Consider the following 20079-nt stretch of genomic DNA (forward strand, 5'->3'; position numbering starts at 1 on the left):
TGATGACTGATGTGTGGTTTGAAAGAAGAAAAGTATTATTGTAATTGTACAGAAGAATTTCAGAAGATATTATCATAACCGAGACAACATGTTTTTATTCGGTTTTATAGAAAATTTTCTCACGATTACGGAAAAATACGGAAAAATTCCTACGAATGCGCAGTGGTTAAAAATATGGAGTTGAAATATGGAAAAACGGCTATCGGTTATAAATCGTGTAGTTAAAATAACGATTAATTCAATTTAATAATGGCCATCAATGAATCTCGTCAAGTAAAAAAAGTCAACATAAAAAATTCGATATCGCGAATAGTTTTCGAGTTATAATAACTTATATATTTCGATATATTAAGTTTTGTTTTAATATTAATAAAGCGATCGATAAAACTCGCCAGCTAAAAAAGCCAATAAAATTTTATATCTAGAATAGTTATCAAATTATCGATATTTTTTTTAAAATGTATACAATTTTTTTTTCTCAAAAAAAAAGTCGAAATTTTGTTTTTTTCAAAAACTGCTAATATGATTGTCGCGTATTGTTAAGCACGAATATATATTTTTTTCGAAAATAATGAATATATCAAGTTTTTTTTACTTGGTCGCTAGGTTTTACTTAGCTATATTTTACTTAGCTATTTTTTTACTTAATACTATTTTTTACTTAGCATATTTATAGAAACACACAATATCTACATAATTTTGCCAGTTATATTTGGTCCTTAGCTATATTTTTTACTTAGCTATATATTTTTTTTATAGCTATATTTTACTTAGCTATATTTTTTTAGCAGCTATTTTTACTTAATATATTTTTACTTAGCTATATTTATAGCCAAACACACAACATATCTACATAATTTTACCAGCTATATTTTCAACTTAGCTATATTAACTTAGCTATATTTTTACTTAGCTATATTTTTTTACTTAGCTATATTTTTACTAGCTTTATTTTTTACTTAGCTCTATTATATTATCAATTATGAAAAAATTATCATTAACATTAGAAAGATATCGATAATTCGAAAACTATTCGCGCGATCAAAAAATTGTATTCGATTTTTTTTTCTCCTTGATGAGTTTAATCGACTTCCATTATTAAATGAATAAATAAAAAAAAATCGATATATCGAAAAAACTTGAAAACTATTCGAGATATTGAAATTTTTTAAAGGTGTTTGCTTCGGTCTTTAGTATTTATCGATACAATACGAAAAGTATCGAAAAACTGGCTGGATGTTGTTGAGGGTGCCAAGACTTTGAGGAGTGAGCTCACCCAACAAACAATCAGAGTCACCGTCTGTTCTGCAATTGTATTTTTCGACTCAATCTCTCTGTTTGCTTTTTTTTTTTTTTTTGTTACTATTATTTTATTTATATATTTATTTTATTTTTTTCCATTCAGTTTGCTTGTAGACATTGGTGTTGAAAAGAATTTATCGATTGCATGAATTGTGTACTTTTAGAAAACAGTGTTATGTTTATAGTTTAACGAAAAAAAAAATAGGAAGGTTTAATTTAATTTTTTTTTATGTTTGTCAAAAGATATTGTTGATGAGAGTAGACATCACTTAACAGTATTAAAAGCGTTTTATTTTCAAGGGCAGAAGAGGGTGATAGCACAATGCATATTTACAACGAGAGGCATACTGACGTTTATCGGTTTAGTTTGTATATATATTAAACGCGAGGGATCTTAACGTGGGCTAGTTGAGGCTGTCAAGTCCTTGATTGATTGTGTGTTGCATGAAACTCGAAAACACTGGTTGGTTCGAGGGAAAAAAAAACACACCACACCTTTAAACTGATAGTTTAAATTGTGATAAGATTAATTTATATTTAATAAGCAGTTGGATTACTATTTAGTTGATTGGTAATTTTAAATCATATAGTCCCAGTATATTTTTATTTTTTATTATCAAACTATTATATCGTGTACTTTTTATGGATAGAGTATCAATTTTTGCCATATACATAAAAACACTTTTATGAATGATTCTAAAAATTGTATTTTTTATTTCGCATTGCTTTTGAAATAGACAAAGTCGGTCAAGTCCATTATCGTTATGAAAACAAATTTAATTTTTCCATTTTCATTTTGACTGTTGGATAAAGAATAAACAAAACTAGTGGGTCATGAGGAGTAGATGAAAACTAGCCCTTGCTTTGTACTTTGTATGTAAAGTAATTCTTATAAATATTTTTATAGCTTTTAATTTTTTTTTTCTTCAAAGAATTATTGTTGATATTATTTTTATGAGTTTGATATTTTTATTTAAAATATTTTCTCTATTCTATATAAATAGCGTTTTGGTAGTTTATGTGTATGTATGTTTTTTTTTTTTTTTTTGCAAAGCAATTGAAGGATTTTTTTTTTCTTTTTGCAACTGAATTTGCGACGATTTTTTTTCAGTGAAAATTCGCTGAATTGAGAAAAATACATTTGCTTAACCGAAAAAGTAAAAAAAGAGCACTTACTCTGATTTCTCGTTACCATAAACGAAAACTCTATTCAAGGCTCTTTTCTTCGAGTTATGCTCTTTTGATGTTTTTTAGCGTTAGTAGCAGCACAAAGTCCGAGGGCTTCTGAAATTCCAATACGCGTGATGCATCAACTTCAAGGAAACGACGACTCATAAAAAGAAACTGCTAGGGCTGGCTTTGTACAATAGATATATAAACTCCATATTTTTTTTATGCTTGTTCAATTTTTTGACAATCGAAAGTAGTGGAAAAAAAAAGTTTCAATAATAATAAAACATAAAAAAAAAGAACTTGAGTCAGTATATTGAATTATGATAATAAAGACAGTATTCACGATCACTAACCAATACAAATATATATCTCATCTTTATATGAACAAGTTTTTGAAAGAAATGTTTGTTATATTTTCAACATATTGAGCTTGTCAAATAAATAATAATAATAGTATTTTGAGTTCGTGACGGAAATAATAATAAATAAATGCATTTTGGTCTCGTTTTGAAGATAAAAGTAAAAACTTGTTGAAGAAATAAAATTTATTTTTTAAATATTTTATTTTATTTTATATAACTTTTTTAAATTGAATTCATTCGTAAATTTTGTGTTGTAATATTACAGGTACTTATTTGTTTATATAGATGACAATAAAAACCCCTTTATTTTTTTTTTACTAGATGCACTTGAAAAACAATGCAATAAATGATTTAATATTATTTTTCCATTTTTAAATAACTACAAAACGAGATCAGTGTGTATCATATGAAATAAAAAAATAAATTATAATTGTATGATGTCGCCAACACCATAAAAATATTTTTATATATCAGTTTGTAGTATGGATTTTTTACGAATCCTGTTCATAAATGAACTATCAAAAAAATTCAACATAAGACACGTTGACGCGATAAAAAATATTCTTTATTTTTTATATATATATTTTTGTTGCATTTTTTAAAACCCATTTTGTTTTTGCTATTTTCTTGCAAAATGCCAGTCTAGAGAATAACGAATAAAGGAATAGTATTATGCCTGACATCAGCAGTCCCAGTTGATATCTTTTGTTTTCTGCAGTATATATTCAACTTGGTGTATATATTTATATGATGCATCACTCTTTCCCAGCGGCCCAAACAACGGTCACGATTTATGACTTTGCTTATTCGTTTACATTTGCTTTATTTTTTAAACTCAGTCATATATATCGTGAATACATTAAGCACGAAAAATAAGAATAAAATATTTCCCAATGGTATTTTAAAAATATAGCAAGAGATGCTGACACAGCAATGAAAAAAAAAATAAATAAATAAAAATATATATATAAATATAATAAAAAAATTTGTCACTAATAAATTGAGCTTTCTCAGTTTATAAAAATACATTCAACTTATATAGTTGAAAAACTTGACAGTTTTTTTTTTTTTTTCAAAATGAAGTGAGGGGATATGTTTGAAATATATTTTTCAACAAAATATAAAACATGAATGGATTCTCGATGCATATCCAATATTTTACACTGGCTTCTTCTATTCTATCGATGGAGGAAACGGAAACGCACGATTCTCTAGTTTCTGTTATAAACCTGAGAAAAGGAAATCCGAAATAAAAAATAGAAGAAAAAAAAAAAAAAAAATCCGACTTTTGGCTGTGATGTCGAGCTTGCAGAATTGGTAGTTCAAAATATAAAGTATAAAGTCTTTCAGCAACAACAAAAAAGAAAAAAAAAAACAAAGAAAACGAAAAGCAACCAGTGAATTTTTATTTCAATTTTCAATATTACAATGACTGAGTCTATTCTTTTCTGAAGTCAAACATTTCTGCACACATAAATTTTCCGAAATAAAAATAAAAGTAAATAAATACAATTATTTTTTGATTTTTATATTAAATAATTGCTCTAATGTCATTCAAAAAGACAGGTTTCAATCAACAAAATCCCGAATTTATGGATACTTTTGATAACATAAAATATTGTTTTGTAGAGATTTTCTCTTTTCGTTAATCCCGAGTAAAGTCCGTTGTTAAAATTGACTGACATGCATCTGATAAAACTAAGCGAAATAAACCGATAGAATTATCAATGAGAATACTAAAGCTTTGTGATAATTTTGACGGTATATAATACGCTTCAATGATTGAAAGAGTTTTAAAATATTGCTTCAGGCAATACCTGCATTTGAATTTAAATTTTTAGAATATCTACCAAGCAGCCTGTATTGAAAAGAATTGTATTGATATTTTTTCACTATATTTGATTGAAGTTTCATTTTTTTATATTATCTGGTATTTAATTTATGAAACAGGTTATATTATTGTTGATGATTAATATCTCAAGATGTCATTATTTATGATATCATAAGTATTAAAAATAAACGACAGCACAAGGCACATGCCGTTCTTTTTAATCGATAGCTTGTTCTCTTTTAGCCAGGGTAAACAAGAGGGTTCTATTTTTTTTTTCTTCTTTTATATATATATAAGGTTATATAAGCAGAGAGGTTACAACGAATGACAGGATTATGAAAGGTCGAGGGTCTTATAGTGTGTTCAACTAGACACTAGCCTTAACGGATTGAATCATTTGACCATCAAAGACGATCGTATCAAGTGTCATATAAAACAACATCGATAAATTTTATTTTGACAAAATGGACATTAAGATTAAGATTGCCAAGTAACGTAAAAGTTTGATAGAAATAGTAAATATATTTGTAAAACTCACCCCTTATTCAATAGTTGAAGATCGATAGTTGAATTATACATTTTTTGATAGTACAAGAAACACCCTGAGGACATTGGCCAATTGAATCATCAACGAATGGGAAATTTGACCTCTCGTTCAAGCTAAAAGGGAGTGTCCATTCTGAAACAAAAGATCCCAAGGGTAGTTTAGAAGAAAAACAAAGTCATATCTATTGGTAAAATGTGAATGGTTTGTCTTAAATCATCTATATGGCCACTCAATATATGTCGTAGACTCAAATCGTGTGTCGTACAAGTTGGATAAGTTTTTTTTTTCTTTTTCTTTTATCTCGGTGGTGAGAAAACATCATGACAAACATTTTTATATATAAAAAGAGAAAAAAAAGCAAGCAAAGAACCAATAATAAAAATAAAAAGAAGATAAAAAATTAGATTGAAAAATATTGCTAGCTAGTTTTGTCATATGGCCAGTGAGCATGATGTTGTGGCACTTTGATCAGTCAAGTGGTAAATAATCCCAAAGTGCATCTTTAATAATATGAAAGGGAAAAGGATTATCAGACTACTAATGTTCTGCATTTGATAAAGAGATTAGAATTAAAATTATTTTAAAGTCCCTTTCACTGTCATTGTTTGTCAGGGTGATCGATCTACGTCAACAGCACTCGCCACAGTACATACATGCAAACGCCCACTTAAAAATTCTGTGGTAGCCGTCAGGGAACAGATGCCGATGATCTTGCATCAGCAGTTGGTTGTGGTACTGAAGTCAAAATTGGTGACCAAACTTTGAATATCAACTCACGTTTCAGCGAATGGTTTTTCGACAATGTTAATATATATAACCACAATGAGGTCAGATCTGTGTCAGTTTGATATTCTTGATATCATCAGAATATAAATTTAGCACTTTCAAAATTGCAATACAATCATAGTATATGGTTATTTATTTTTCTATAAATAATTTAAAAATAAAAGTCAATCATGCAAGTGAATTTTTTTTTACTGCAGCATAATAAATATTATTTTTGTTTATTTATGTTTTTTGATTGAAAAAGTTTTGTTCAAGACAACTCTGAAGTTTGTTTCTAAACAGTATCAAGAAGATAATAAGTAGTCCCAGGTGATCATCGTGACTGGACAATTCAAAATGTTGAACGTGATGTTAGCAAGTGAATAGATAAAACACAATAGCTAAGAAGTTGGTTGGAATATATCTTCTTTACCCCCATATTTAATAAATTTTCTCGTAGAATGCAGTTACTACTAAAGTAAGCGAAACACAAAGACACCCAGCAGAGTGTACATATATAGAGAAGTGTATAACATTTTGCTATTTCAAACTATACACTTGCTCATTGAAGCATGAGATCCATACGGTTCTTCTTCGACACAAAACCCAGTATTAACCTTCATTGCAATCTCAACACTGTCCAAGTTTCTGTACGTTAGTTGAAACTACAAACTTTCCAATGTTCTGATTCTACGTTTTGTGACAATTGGAACGTAAGAAAACTACCGAGCAAAATCACTTATTTTTAGTCCTTAAGTGTAAATCTTGATAGTGAAACACATACGTATAACTTTTTTTTTTTTTTCAACGACAATGAGCAAAAAGGTTTTATTGATTTTTTTTACTTCTATTTTTTTTCATTTTCTATCACGGATAAAGAAAATTTTATTTTATTTTCTCGTTAACGATTGTGATTGAAAAGTTTAGATAAAAAAAGAAAAAAAAATATAGAAAAAGTGCATAAAAAATGCAAATATAATGAGCTTATTACAAATGTCACAATCATTTTAAAGTACATTTAAGAAAAATTTGTATGATGATGAAGGTCGAGCCAAAGTGATAATTTAGAAAATAAGGTTGAAAAAGAAGCTTATTTTATTTTTTTCTTCATTTCCATTTTCATTCTTCGTTTTTCTCGTACATTCTTATTGGATTATTATCAGGATGCAATCAACTCCGGTCGATTCGACAGAAATGAGATAAAAAGAGGAATGAGGACCATACTTTGGAACGTTCACTCCCTATCATTCGCAATAATAGAAAACTACGTCGTTGATTCTATTTTACTTCAGCCCTTTGGGCAAAATAGTGCAGAGAACTACTATAAGCTAGTTCTAGCTCAGTCTAACAGTATTCGCGTACAATAATGGTTATTTATTAGTGCTAAATCAAATGTGTTAGCGGTGGGTGAACACTGCACGGCTGTGGCCCAATATATATGATAATAGTCATAATAATTCCGGATGCGACCACTCGGGAAAGCCAACGGGAGAAGTGCCCATTCGACGTTGGAGAACTCTGCGCACTCACCGGCGTCGAGGGTGGATGTTATATAGCAAATAAAAAGAAAAAATAAAAAGCATAAAAGAGAGAATGAGGAAAAAAAGAGAAATTGTAACGAAAACTAGTGTGAGTGTTGAAAATACCTCTTGTATTCTTTGCAATCGTTGATATTGCCTTCCGACTCTGTATAACCGGAAGTGACGAATTGCTGTAACTTGTTTTATTGAATTTTTTTTCCCAATTTAACGATTTTTTCAAATCAAATATTTATCTAATGTTTTCTATAATTTTTATGAGAATAGCTTTATCGAGAAATTCAGAGTTACATGTTAAAAATATGACGTTTGGCTACTGGAATCTGGCTAGACTTTTTAACCTCATTTTGACTCGCTGCTTTTAAATAGTGCAATATATAAAAAAATATATATTTAAAATGTTTTTACCGAAACGTGCTGTATGTTTAAAATATTGTAATACAAAGTAAAATATTAATTTTATCTCAACGATTGTAGTAGAACTATGGAATTTAAAATTAAAATTAAAATTTAATCAAAGTCAACCAAACAGTACAACTATAGTTAATAATAATTCATTTCATGGTACTCAGTTCAGTATAGTAGTGCTACGATAGAATTCAAACTACTCTCTCTGCGTTTTAATGTAAATAGAAAGACCATGCTTCTGTAATTGAAGCAAACCAGGGTTTGGGTATTGTGCTTGCATACTGATGTTTCATTAGTAGACGGTTGTTCGTACTATAGTGGACTGTCAATCAAGTTCGATGCCTCCGGCGTATATTCTCAGTATTTTTTATTCTCCTCTGTCCACTATTGGCTATCTCTCAAATCCACGAATCGTTGGATCCTGACAATATCAAATAGCTCATGTTCTCAATCAAACTAAAGAAATCACAATTGCTTCGGGATACTACTGACTGACTGTACGATCAAAGATCTTACAATACAGTTCAATTACAATAATCGTATGTTTCTCATAGCCAAGTCAATGTTTGTTTAGCTGACTTGATTCCGTAATCTGAAGACACAAATATTTATTTTCTCTAATATTTTTATAATGACGAATCGATTGACGTTGTTATTTTTATTTTTCATATACGTTGTTATTTTAAGAAGTGCGATACTATTTTTTCTCTAGTTTACATTTATTTTTTTATCTGCTGTCTTAACAATTTTTTTTCGTTTCCGTGTATATTCCCTGTTCTTTTATTTTTTTTCTCGTTGACTGTAAACTGTAATCGGTCAGCAGTACGTGACTGGTAGAGCGAGAATAGCCCCTAGCAACTCAAAGAAAAAAAAAGCTCTCATTTCACGTAACTAAGAGTTTGATAAACACGAAAAAAAAAAATTGGAAAAATTAAAACTTGGTGTTTTATTTTTACGTTTTTATATGATTACGTGTAAAAGCTCATTGTAAAAACCACAAGAGTAATTTTTTATTCATGTAAGCTCATTGATGCAAAATTCATATTTCATATACAAGCAAACTGTTGTATTACGCTTGAGCAAGGCCTTTGGTGTTTATTGAGAAAAGGGGACGCAATAGAATGACTATCTTGGTTGACAGTTGCATGACTGCATATCTATCCTCTCATGCAAGTCGACATAATTGTAAAGGTGCGATCTACTAGGCTGATCAGCATCCCTCAGTACATATATTCCCCTATCACATGAATACTATGTTCATGGTATAAAAGAACACAAGAAATATTATAAATAAAAAATATATATATATACATATGTCTTTATCTACCAACATTCTATTCAAGCACTGATATTTTGTACATGTGTAATATATTGTACATTAAAATAATCTTAACGATGAATCTGGTAAATTTTAAATAAGTATTTGGGGTTAAAAATATGAGTATCAATAGAGAAGCAAACAACACTGTATGAAGATTATTGTATTTGATTTATGAGCATTTGAAAATAGTAAGAGGTCGATGAAACCATTGGTATTGGTGGTGCGACAAGAGAGGTTATCTCTGTGGTGGTTAGCAAAGCTTTGAAAGCAAATATATATTTTGATTCAACAATGTTTTCGTGTGTTAAATATGCTCATCAGTGATAAAATTTTGGTATGTCGACATGTTGATTTTGTTTTGTATACGTAATAGTATAATTGGCACGCTGTTGAGGAATGAGTAGCGACAAATATATACAATTTCTACTATACGTGAAAAATTTAGTGAGAAAAAATATGCATGTAATGTGAGAGGTGAGAGAGAAATGTTTAAAAAAAATTCTCTCGGTTTTCTGGCTATTCACTAGTACATTCAACCCCATTGCCAACCGTTGTATTTCAACTATCTGATCGTTTCTAAAACATTCTCTGCCCGGGGGGATACGTCCACACCCTCATTGAGTCTCCTGGTGCCGAAACGTAGGGATAGTACGGTTTGTGCAACGTATGTGATTACGTTGGCAATTACTCCCACTCAACCACCCCTCTTCACCTCTTTTAACGTCCAGTTTTTATCTTTTTTTTTTTTAAAACTAGTGAGATATGTAGTACTGGCTGCTGACTGCTGTACTTGTCTTCTTGTTCTGGTCCAAATTTACCCTATCGTCTACTACTATCAACGTTGAAGGGTTGTAACTCGTAATCAAAAAAAGAGGGCGATAGATTATGATTACTATACAGTATACTCTCTGGACTCTACCCTTTAGATCTGCCAATAGTGATAAATGGAAATGCATGTTTTTTATTTTTGTAAATTTTTTTCAGTACATAACACTGTGTGTACCACTTTTTGTCATGTTAAAGTTTTGTCCTTTGTCGGTGTTTTATGTGGGATTCAATGCCGTGCAAAACAGTGACACCATCTTGACGACCGATCTTTTAGATGGCGTGAAGGTCGACCACGTGGTTGTGGTGGTGTAGCTATTATACTGGTTGATAATTATCCAAGAAATACACAAAGAACACTTAATTTTGTACTTTGTAGTATGTTTTTTTTTAAATATAAAGGGTATGATGAAACGAAAAGGGGAGAAAAATGAAAAAAAGAAAAAAAACAACATTTAATTCACATTGTACATGTATGTGCACGATAAAAAAAAAAAAAAAAAACATAGTGAGACTTTATAAAGGAGCCACGCAAGAAGGTAACACATGAAAAATTGTCTCTCTTGGTGTTAATAATTTAGAAAAGGCTGACTTTGAATGAAATAGACGGGTTGTATCCTTCATAACAGTCTTTTGTCGTCTACATGTATTTTTTATTTTTGTTTCTGTTTTTTTGAAATGATATTTTTATGTTTTTGTTGGTTTTTTTTTAAATTTTGCTCGCTAGGATTTCGTATGCAGACGCGTGAGTAATTGGATAGTGGTAGTGACGCTCACCAGCCATACGCGTGGAACGAAAAGATAACGCAATTTATTTCGAGCTTTATTCATTCTGTACGGGTCCACTCAACGACTGCACGACCCTACATATTTTTTCTCTATCTATATATATTTTTTTTTTCAAATTTTTTTTTTTCTTTTTGCATAGGTACTCTGCCTACATATACTGTTTATTTTTATTTATTTATTTTTTTTAGTTATTGTTATCATTATTTTGTAAAGCTTTATACAGACTTTTACGTCTAACTCATGGCATTGTTGAAAGAATTTAAATACAATACTATAACGACTAGCCAAGTGGAAATCTCTATATTACAAACGACAAACATGCTCAAAAAAAAAAAAGGATTTTATGTTACTGTCATCAGTTTAATGTAAAATGACAATATCTGTATTTCAGATTTTTTGTCAATAACTGAAGTACTTGGAAAATTATAGTTTCTATTAAAAAATTTAAAACAAAACTTTTATAATTTTGAATATATACGTTGTCATCCCTATTAATCAATTTATGTCCATCAAAATTTTATGAAGGGGGATGTTATTAGCTTGAACAATTTTACAAAATCGTTGCTTCTATTATTACAATTAAAATGTCTAATAATCGAATTTCTGGTACGACCGATCAAGGTGTTAAAACTAGTGTGATGAAAAGAGCTAGTAATAGGTTTCGACAAGTTACAAAGAGTAGTGATTAATGCTCAAAGAGTGATGCAGCATTTGAGTGCCTTCTTTTTGGCGCCTCATCACATCTACAGCACGTTTTATCTTCTATCTTTTTTACAATTTATACTTTCTTTTTTTTTTTTATTCTCTTTAGTCTATTTATTCGTCCATTATGATTCTTATATTTATTTTTTTTTTATTTTCACTATCTTATTGCTGTCTCATGCATCGCTTTAATATTCCCAAACCTTATATTTAGTATGAACAATTTTTTTTCTTTCGTTTTATTTTTTTTTTCTTTGCTGTCTTGTGAATATCGTTGCTAGTTGGCTCAATAATATCAAACGTTCATGAGAAACTTGTTGGCAAATCCCAATACGTAGATGGGGATATCCCTTTCCTATCAGATATCTCAGTATTTCTTATTTGTTTAGTTTTTTTTTTTTTATTGGCTTTATTTATTTCCCTTTTTCATGTCCACGTAGAAAAACGAAGGGCCAAAAGGGTACAAAAAACACAATCGTTGAAACTTTATCGTTTGAATTTATAGGCATGCTGTTAAACTTAAAAAATAAAATAAATAACAGTTAAATAAGGAATAAAAAGTAAAAAAAAAAATAGAGATTTTTCTGGGATCCCTAATCTTTATCCTATGTTTATCTATAAATATATATATATATTTTTTTCTTTCTTCCTTGCAAGTTGTGTCTCTGATTTGCAGACTTTCAAGACTTTTATCGGGCTTACGATCTTTTTTGGATTTGCATGTTTCTCTGCAACAACCCTCTTTACTCCTTCTCCTTATTTTTTATTCTCCGACACTCGTTTTCTCGCTTTATAGTATGTAATTCATTTCAATCGATATACTCGAATAAAGAAAAAAAAATGAAACAGATTTTTTTCCCCCTGATTAAATTCCATTTTTTCTTTAATCCGTCTTTTGGTGATAAAAATTTTCAAATAATAATAAAAAAAAAAAAGAAAATATGATAATATAAAAGTAATTTACATATAATAAGATAGAAAATTATATTTTTTTAGAAGCAAAAGAGAAGTGAACATTTGTCTGCAGAGTGTATTATCGTGTTTGGTGAGGATCAGTGACCAATAGTAGTACATAGAATTTCAAATAAACTGAAATTGCTTGCGGGAAAGCTGGCAGAGTGGTTGAATGGATGAGAGTAAAGATCTCCGGTATAAACTCTATATATATTGTTTTTTTTTTCTCTTTTGCTTCTATTGTTTTTGGCTAGCACCCTTGACTCAGATCGTCACCACACATTATTTCATGGATTGGGATGACAGTCTTCAGTTTGGTGAACCCCAAACTAAAATGAGTTGTCCAGTATAAAATAAAAGCATCACTTTAGTTTTAAAAAGTACAGCGGTTTTTTTTCTCACGGCTATATATGTTTATATATCTATTGTATATTTATATACATTGAATTGGTCACCAATCTTCGTACATATGAGACTAACTCAAAAGTGATACTGAACACTTTCCCAAGGGATTTTGGCTCACTTTCAGAGTGACATGTTCGTGGATATTGGACAGACACAATGTATATGTCCATTCATCTGCAAACTTTTGAGTGTATCTTTGTATTTAACCGAGTATCCTTGCACCCCCCATGCAAAATAAAATTTTATACACTTGCGGATAGATCTGGAAAGCTTTGCGGTTATTATGTACTTAATAGATAAATTGAAATTTACTTAACAATCAATTTTTGATTTATGAAATTTTTAAATGAATAAAATTCAATTTATTTTTATTTTAAAAACAATAATCACTGATTTATTAGTTGTGTCTGTGTTTTTATTTAAGTTTAAATTTTTTGTAATTAAAAAAGTTCTTTGATATTATATTTAACGATATTAGATCATGATTAATATGTAGAGATTTTGTCGCGTAATATAGAGCATGGTACGCATGAAAGAGCTTAAAGGATTAAAATAATAATACTGTCGGGAATTGGACACGGCCAAGGTAGAGCCCTCGTAATCTTTAGAAACCATATGCCAACTGCGCACGGCTGGAATCAAGCCAGCCAATGTTTCTATATATATGGCATGCGTGTCTAAGTGTGGTATGCTGGAGAGAAACGAGCAAAAGCATATATAGAAAAGAGAATTATTAATTTAATTTTTTTTTATATTAAAAATAGAATAATAATATTAAAAAAAAAAAAAAAAATATGATTGCAACCTAATCTGGCAACGTGAAAGGGGAAAATGAATTTATTCAATTGGAGTTGTCCGCGTTACGAATCTACACGTGTCTTCAAAACGTATGTATACATACTTTATCCACCCCCTAACACACGCCAAACCACCCTTTACCATATCTACTTTATCCATTCGTATCTTGGTGTTCCCCTGGCTCGAAAGCTCCGAAAAAAAAAAGTATTTGTATAACAACATTTTTGATAAGCTTTTTGAGACTGCTATTTCACTCAGATTCAATCACAGTGTATTTCGCGAATTATCAACTGGCGTTGAACTAGGCAATGACATTGAGAGGGGAAATTATGAAAGGGTATGTTTTTTTTTCTGTTGATTTGCTTCTTTATTCAAGGCATATTTGATTTCTATCAAAAAAACGTTGTTGAATTTGTCAGAAAAAAAACTGACAGCTTAATTTTTTTTCGATGAATGTATTATATAAATTTATTTTAAAATATATTCATCATTATTGAAGAATTTATTTTTTTTTATTAATTTGATTTATCTTTCGTAATATTATTTTTTTTATATGTAAAAAAAAAATTCTTTTACTAATAAAAAATTTGAAGACTAGCTCTCGAGCAAGAGATTTAGTGAAGTCATGAAGCTTCACATGAGACGAGGATTTTTTGGATTGAACACGTGCAATGTAGCAATAGGTAACAAGATACGAAGGGGATTACGATTCAATCTATCTCCCACTTTTATCGTCTTACAATATCCTAGTACGTACCTCTGACACTCGCGACCTTCATCTTCGTCACGTCACTTGAATCCCAATCGTAGATGGTTCTGTAACAAATAAAGAAAAAAAAATCAAATCAAGCAATACATGAAATATTTATGTGAATATATACTCAATATTCAATTGCAAAAAATCTACAGAAATTGTATAAATATAAAAAAGAAATTTGAATTTATGTCAATATTTTTTATTTTTAAAATAATTATCCTGTCATTTTAAAGTTGATTGCGAGATACTTGAAATAATGAAATAAAAAAAACTAAATTAACAAAATATTCGCTTTGTTTCAACTCGCGGACACATTAACGAGTAATTATTGGAAATTGTAAAATGATAATAATAATAAAAATAAATAATAATAAAACTGTGGTGATTCGTTTTGGTTGAGCGAACGTTAAATAACGTATGGTTCTGTCGTGTTAAATTTTTTAGTAGGTAAAAGCTTTTGAAGATATAATTCATCCATATGCTGATGCTATAGCATATATGTCGAAAAAAATAAAAATATAAAAATTGAACATTGAAAAATAAAAGAAGAAAAAAGACACCAAAAAAAAAAAACTACATATAAATATAAAAGCACGTACTCTAAATTAATTTTAAAAAAAATAACGAATAAAAACAATTGAAATATAATAATAAAAAAATTGAAATATAAAAAAAATGTCATAAACACATTTATATAATAATTATAAAATTTAAAAAGCACATCTGGCGTTTATATGATTTGGGTTAATTATAATATCTCTCTTTTGAATTTATTTAACAGTCATCAAAATTTTTCATTTGTGCAGTCGTGTGTTATTATCTCGAAGGGTATTCGAGAGAAGAGTTCTATTATATTTAGAGAAAAAAAAAAATGTAAAATAAATGATGGGGGTTGAATTTTTGGTTTGTTTCGTAATATAGACACCCTTTTTAGTTTTGTGTACAGCTATCGCGGTGCCCTCCTCCAACTGATACCATATAATATTTATGGCATTGTTCGCGCTCTCTTAGCCCAAAGTGGAACGAGTATATTTATAAGGGGTGACTTTCTTTCATATGCTAAGCAGATCAGTGTCCTTGGATATTACAGAAAAGGGTCGTATGTAGACCGTATAGTTTGGCTTTTCCTGATTTCAACTTGCTGGTAAATTTAATGCAACAAAAGAAATAAAAATAAACCGAGACTGAAACAATGTTTTACAAATGTACTATAAATACATATGTTTAAATAAATACTGAAAAAAATATTAAAATAATATCACTGACATTTACTCAAAATAGAGATAATTAATTATTTCAAAACGGATATCCCAAATTTACTAATCAAAATTGATGTTATTTAAAAATAAAAAAAATTATTTTTATAATAGTTTATTTTGGTTTTTTTGTAAATAACTGCATGACAATTTATTAAACGTATAATTAAAAAATAAATAAAATATTTGACATATTATTTTTCCATAATAACATTGTTATTTTAATCAATGTTTTATAAATAAATGAAAAAAAAAAAAACTGTATATATACAAAAATTAATTGAATGTTATTTTCCATTTTGTTTTCAGAGCACGTTCGTGAATTCAGCTGTGGGATGTTATATTACAGGACACTTTATCTGGATAGCAAAAGAGATACACTCTATGTTGGAGCCATGTAAGTTTTATAATATGTACAGTTTAATAAGATTTTCTTTTTTTATTATTTTCCATCTTTTATCTTTTTTCATATTTTCATTATTCAATCGTTAAAAAAAAAATCTTTAAAACCATAACTAAACTGTTGGCTTCGGATAAAAGCATTGTGCCATGAAGCTTATGAGATCGATATATGGTTTGGTCATTTTCAAAGCTCTCAATGTCGTTACAAAAATTTAATATCCAAACAAATCAAAATCATTGCATGGATTCTTTTTTTTTTTTTTAATCCTACACTACTAGCACAGTGTATATATTCACAAAGTAATATATTTTACTCGTATTTTATATGAAAAAGTACAAGTTAACTGTATCCTAAAAGTTATTGTTCGTTGAACTCATGATAATTGATAATGCTTAACGTTGCTTAAAGCCAATGATTGAAAAAGTAGATATTCTTTTTTTATTATTATTTTTTTTTACATTCGTGTAACCATAAACCAACTTGAAACTAACTATATCAAACAGTTTGTGAAACCAAGTTGAACCCGACCTATTCGTTTTCCCATATCTGCTCATATATCCTGTATCCGTTTTTCCAGTGAATCGGGGCCCAGCAAGAAATATAACCAACGTGAGTTTTGCTCTCCTGGGGCTTGGTGCAAGCCCATCGCTCGTCAAATTAACCGCGCGAACTTTGCCGATAAATCACACGCCTTTCCGCCCTAAAGTTTTTTTATTTGCTTTTTCTTTTTTTTTTTTTTGAAGCTCAGCCAAAACGTAAACTTTGGTGAATTGGTTTTTTGGAATAGAGAACTCAAGTGAATAGTTTTTTATTTTTTTTAAAAAAAAAGAAACAAAAAATAGAAAAAAAAATTCAACACAAAGAATTTTAAATGAAATTTCAGTACATGAATAAAAAAAAAAAATATAAACGAATAAATTATTCAACTGTCAAATACTCAACAAAACAGTTTCTTATAATATTGTACTTAAATAATTTTATTGTTTAATTCAATTTGGATATTATTGTTACGAAAATACTTGGCTAAGCAATTTTTTCGATTTCTTAGGATCCTCTTAGTGAATTAAGAATGTTATGAATAATTTTATGTCGGTTAGAAACCTCACAAGGCATATAGAAAATGTAACATATATGCCGAAGGGCAGTTTTAGTATATGTAGGGTTTGCTTTGAATTGGACGATGGGGTTTCTGTCAGATTGCATTGAACCAAGGGATATCTCGTGATGTTTTCGTTAGTATCATTACTAAGCCATGCTGGTATTACTTCTTGATTCAGTACCTCATCCTCTTAAACAGTCACACCACTATATCCACTTGGCTTTTGTGATGTCCCTATTTTTCCCCGTCTTAATTTAGTAAATGCCAACCAAGTACTATAATATTACCATGGGCAATAGACCAGAAGACCAAAAATGAGTGTACAAATGAAATAAAAAAAAACATAAAAAAAGAAAACAGAGGATTTAGAGTGATGACCTGGTAAATCCTCGAAACAAGCCAACAGTAAATAAAATATAATTTTTTAAAATATATTATTTTTTTAATTTTTACAAAACATCAAATTGAGTGAGCTTTCATAATTATCTTCAGTAACATATGACAATGATTTTTCAAAGGAAATATAAATCATGTTGAGAAGATAAAAATTATTTTAGCTTTTGTAACTATAGTAGTACATACAGGAAATGTATAAAGGTTTAAATGAGAAAAATAGTTTTGAGTGTTTAAAAAAAAAAAAAAGCCAGCAAAAAAATGAATAAAAAAAATAAAAAAAATCGTAAGAGCAGGCACGAGGAAAAGGTAAAGAGAATTGTGGCGTGCACCAGTGGTAACGATAAATTGCATTTTATTTTAAGGGGGGTAAATGGAGGTTGGGCACTTTGGTTTTAACGTTTTCTGCTTTTCTGGCTTGGTTCCACGCGCACACGCCACTCTTTTTCTACTTTTATGTATTTATTTTATTTTTTTGTCGTTTATTTTTTTTACAGACCACTTGGTCTCTGGTGGATATCTATTTCTTTTTTTTTTTTTCATTCCGGCAAACTGCCCAGTTTGGCTATCGAATTTCGATAAGAACATCTCACAGCATGATGCCGACTGAATAGGACATTTCTACCTATGATCTGGATCACTTACAAATAAATCAAAATAGATAATATTTTTATCCATTTTTTCTTTTTATATCAACATTTATTTCCAATTTTATTTATATATATTTATATATAAAGTATTTGTTGAGGGTGAGATATTAAAAAAAAAATAATAAAAAAGGTTTGATTGAAAAAACAATGAAATTTTTTTGTAATAATGATGATGAGAAAAAAAAAAGAAAAGTTTATATAAAATGAATAGAAAAACGATGAATAAAAAATTAAAATGAAGCAAAGTAAAAAAGTGATTTTTGTTATTATCGACTTTAAACTGACAATGGAAAATTTTCATTTAGTGATGCTGATTTTAGAGAGTAACCAAATCGATATTACGATATTGTAGGGAAGCCGCGCATTGGAACGTCCTTTTCTCGTTAATTAGAAATGTGATGCTTTTGATAATGAGTATTCGAGACTGTGGCACGCCTGCAGCAGTTCACTTGCGATTAACGGCACGCTAATTGAAGTTCCCCTCAATTATCGGCTTGGGTTTGAGCATATACGATGGTTACGAAAGGAAAACTGAGAACCCTTCAGGGTCTACTTCACGATAATCGAGTTGCTTTTCAAAACAAAATGAATCTTTTATAGAACCATTTAAAAATTTTCTTTTTTTTTTTTCCTTTTCAAATATATATTTACTATCAATTTCAAAGTAAATCTAAAAGTTTCATTTGAAAATATTATATTTAAATTAGACATTTAGTTAATTTAATTTTTTTGATATTTTATTTCATATTATTTAGATTCAATTATTATTATCATTTGAGTTTAAACGGAAAATAAATTGTCGTTCGACTTACAGACATTTACGTATATTTATTCATATTTTATTGCTTGAGTAAAATATTTATGATCATTTTTTGTTCCTCATATTCTGTTGGGGTCTTTGTATTTTATTTATTTACTTTTTTTTTTTGCTGCTACGCTATCGTTATTGTTTTTTTTTTTTTATTATTTTTCTCATGATTCATGATAGAATACTGTCTGCAGATAAATTGAGACTTCATAGTTGAGGCTTCTTGACGGGGCGAAAAATCATACGTATTTCATGTGTCGTCAAGAAATAATGCGAATTTCATGGAATGGCAAACAACAGGGAGATGACTATTTTTCTTCCTGTGAAATTCATTTCCGTTATCCGGGTCCCATGAGGCAAGCACAAAAAATAAATGAAAAAATTGTATAATAATAAATGAATAATCATCATGAGATAAAATAGACGAATGACCGACACGAAAAATGTCGAACATCAAAAAAGTTTAAATAATCTTCCAAGAAAACGAAAAGTAATTTAACATTTGCCAGAAAGATTTCCGTTAAAAAAAAACAGGACCCACGGAAATCGTGAAAACCGAAGTTTATAATTCATGACCAGGAAACTAACAATAAATAATACATGACCTGAGGTTTATTTTTTTTTTTTTCCGCGGTAACGCTTTTTTATTTATCTATATTTATTTATTTTTTTTTTCTATTTCATTATTCATTTAACTTTTTTTTCCCCCACAAAGTAATTATTTATAATTCATGAAGTAATTTCTTTTTATTATTATTTTATTATTTTTGAAGGGTGACAAAGGGTATTGATAAAATTTTTTTTTTAGTAAAATACCTATGCAGAGTATTCTCAACACTTAACGTGAAAATTCCATGTGCCCTTTTTCTTGTATACAATATATATTTCTCGATCTTTTGCTTTACTATACGAGCTCCAAATTGAAATCGATGCTTACATCCCCACAGCTTTTCGCTCAACCAACTTTTTACCCGTAAAATTGGTTCCGTGCTT

General features: G+C 29.1%; 1 protein-coding gene and 1 long non-coding RNA gene across 4 annotated transcripts in view; one reads left to right on the forward strand and one right to left on the reverse strand.

The window, feature by feature from the left end:
• Positions 1-20079, forward strand: part of LOC122857999 (semaphorin-2A) — a 180856-nt gene that overhangs the window by 140791 nt on the left and 19986 nt on the right. For all 3 annotated transcript variants that reach the window (XM_044160612.1, XM_044160603.1, XM_044160596.1), the window contains one exon: positions 16043-16130. In XM_044160612.1, coding sequence (XP_044016547.1) covers positions 16043-16130 — 88 coding nt within the window. The remainder of the gene's footprint in view (positions 1-16042; positions 16131-20079) is intronic.
• Positions 5207-20079, reverse strand: part of LOC122858017 — a 41168-nt gene continuing 26295 nt past the window's right edge. Inside the window, exons 3-4 of the long non-coding RNA XR_006374274.1 lie at positions 14478-14536; positions 5207-5347 (exon numbers count right to left, since the gene is read on the reverse strand). This is a non-coding gene — a long non-coding RNA (uncharacterized LOC122858017). The remainder of the gene's footprint in view (positions 5348-14477; positions 14537-20079) is intronic.

The sequence above is a fragment of the Aphidius gifuensis genome, linkage group LG1 (assembly GCF_014905175.1).
Source record: "Aphidius gifuensis isolate YNYX2018 linkage group LG1, ASM1490517v1, whole genome shotgun sequence".
Taxonomy (NCBI): Eukaryota; Metazoa; Arthropoda; class Insecta; order Hymenoptera; family Braconidae; genus Aphidius; species Aphidius gifuensis.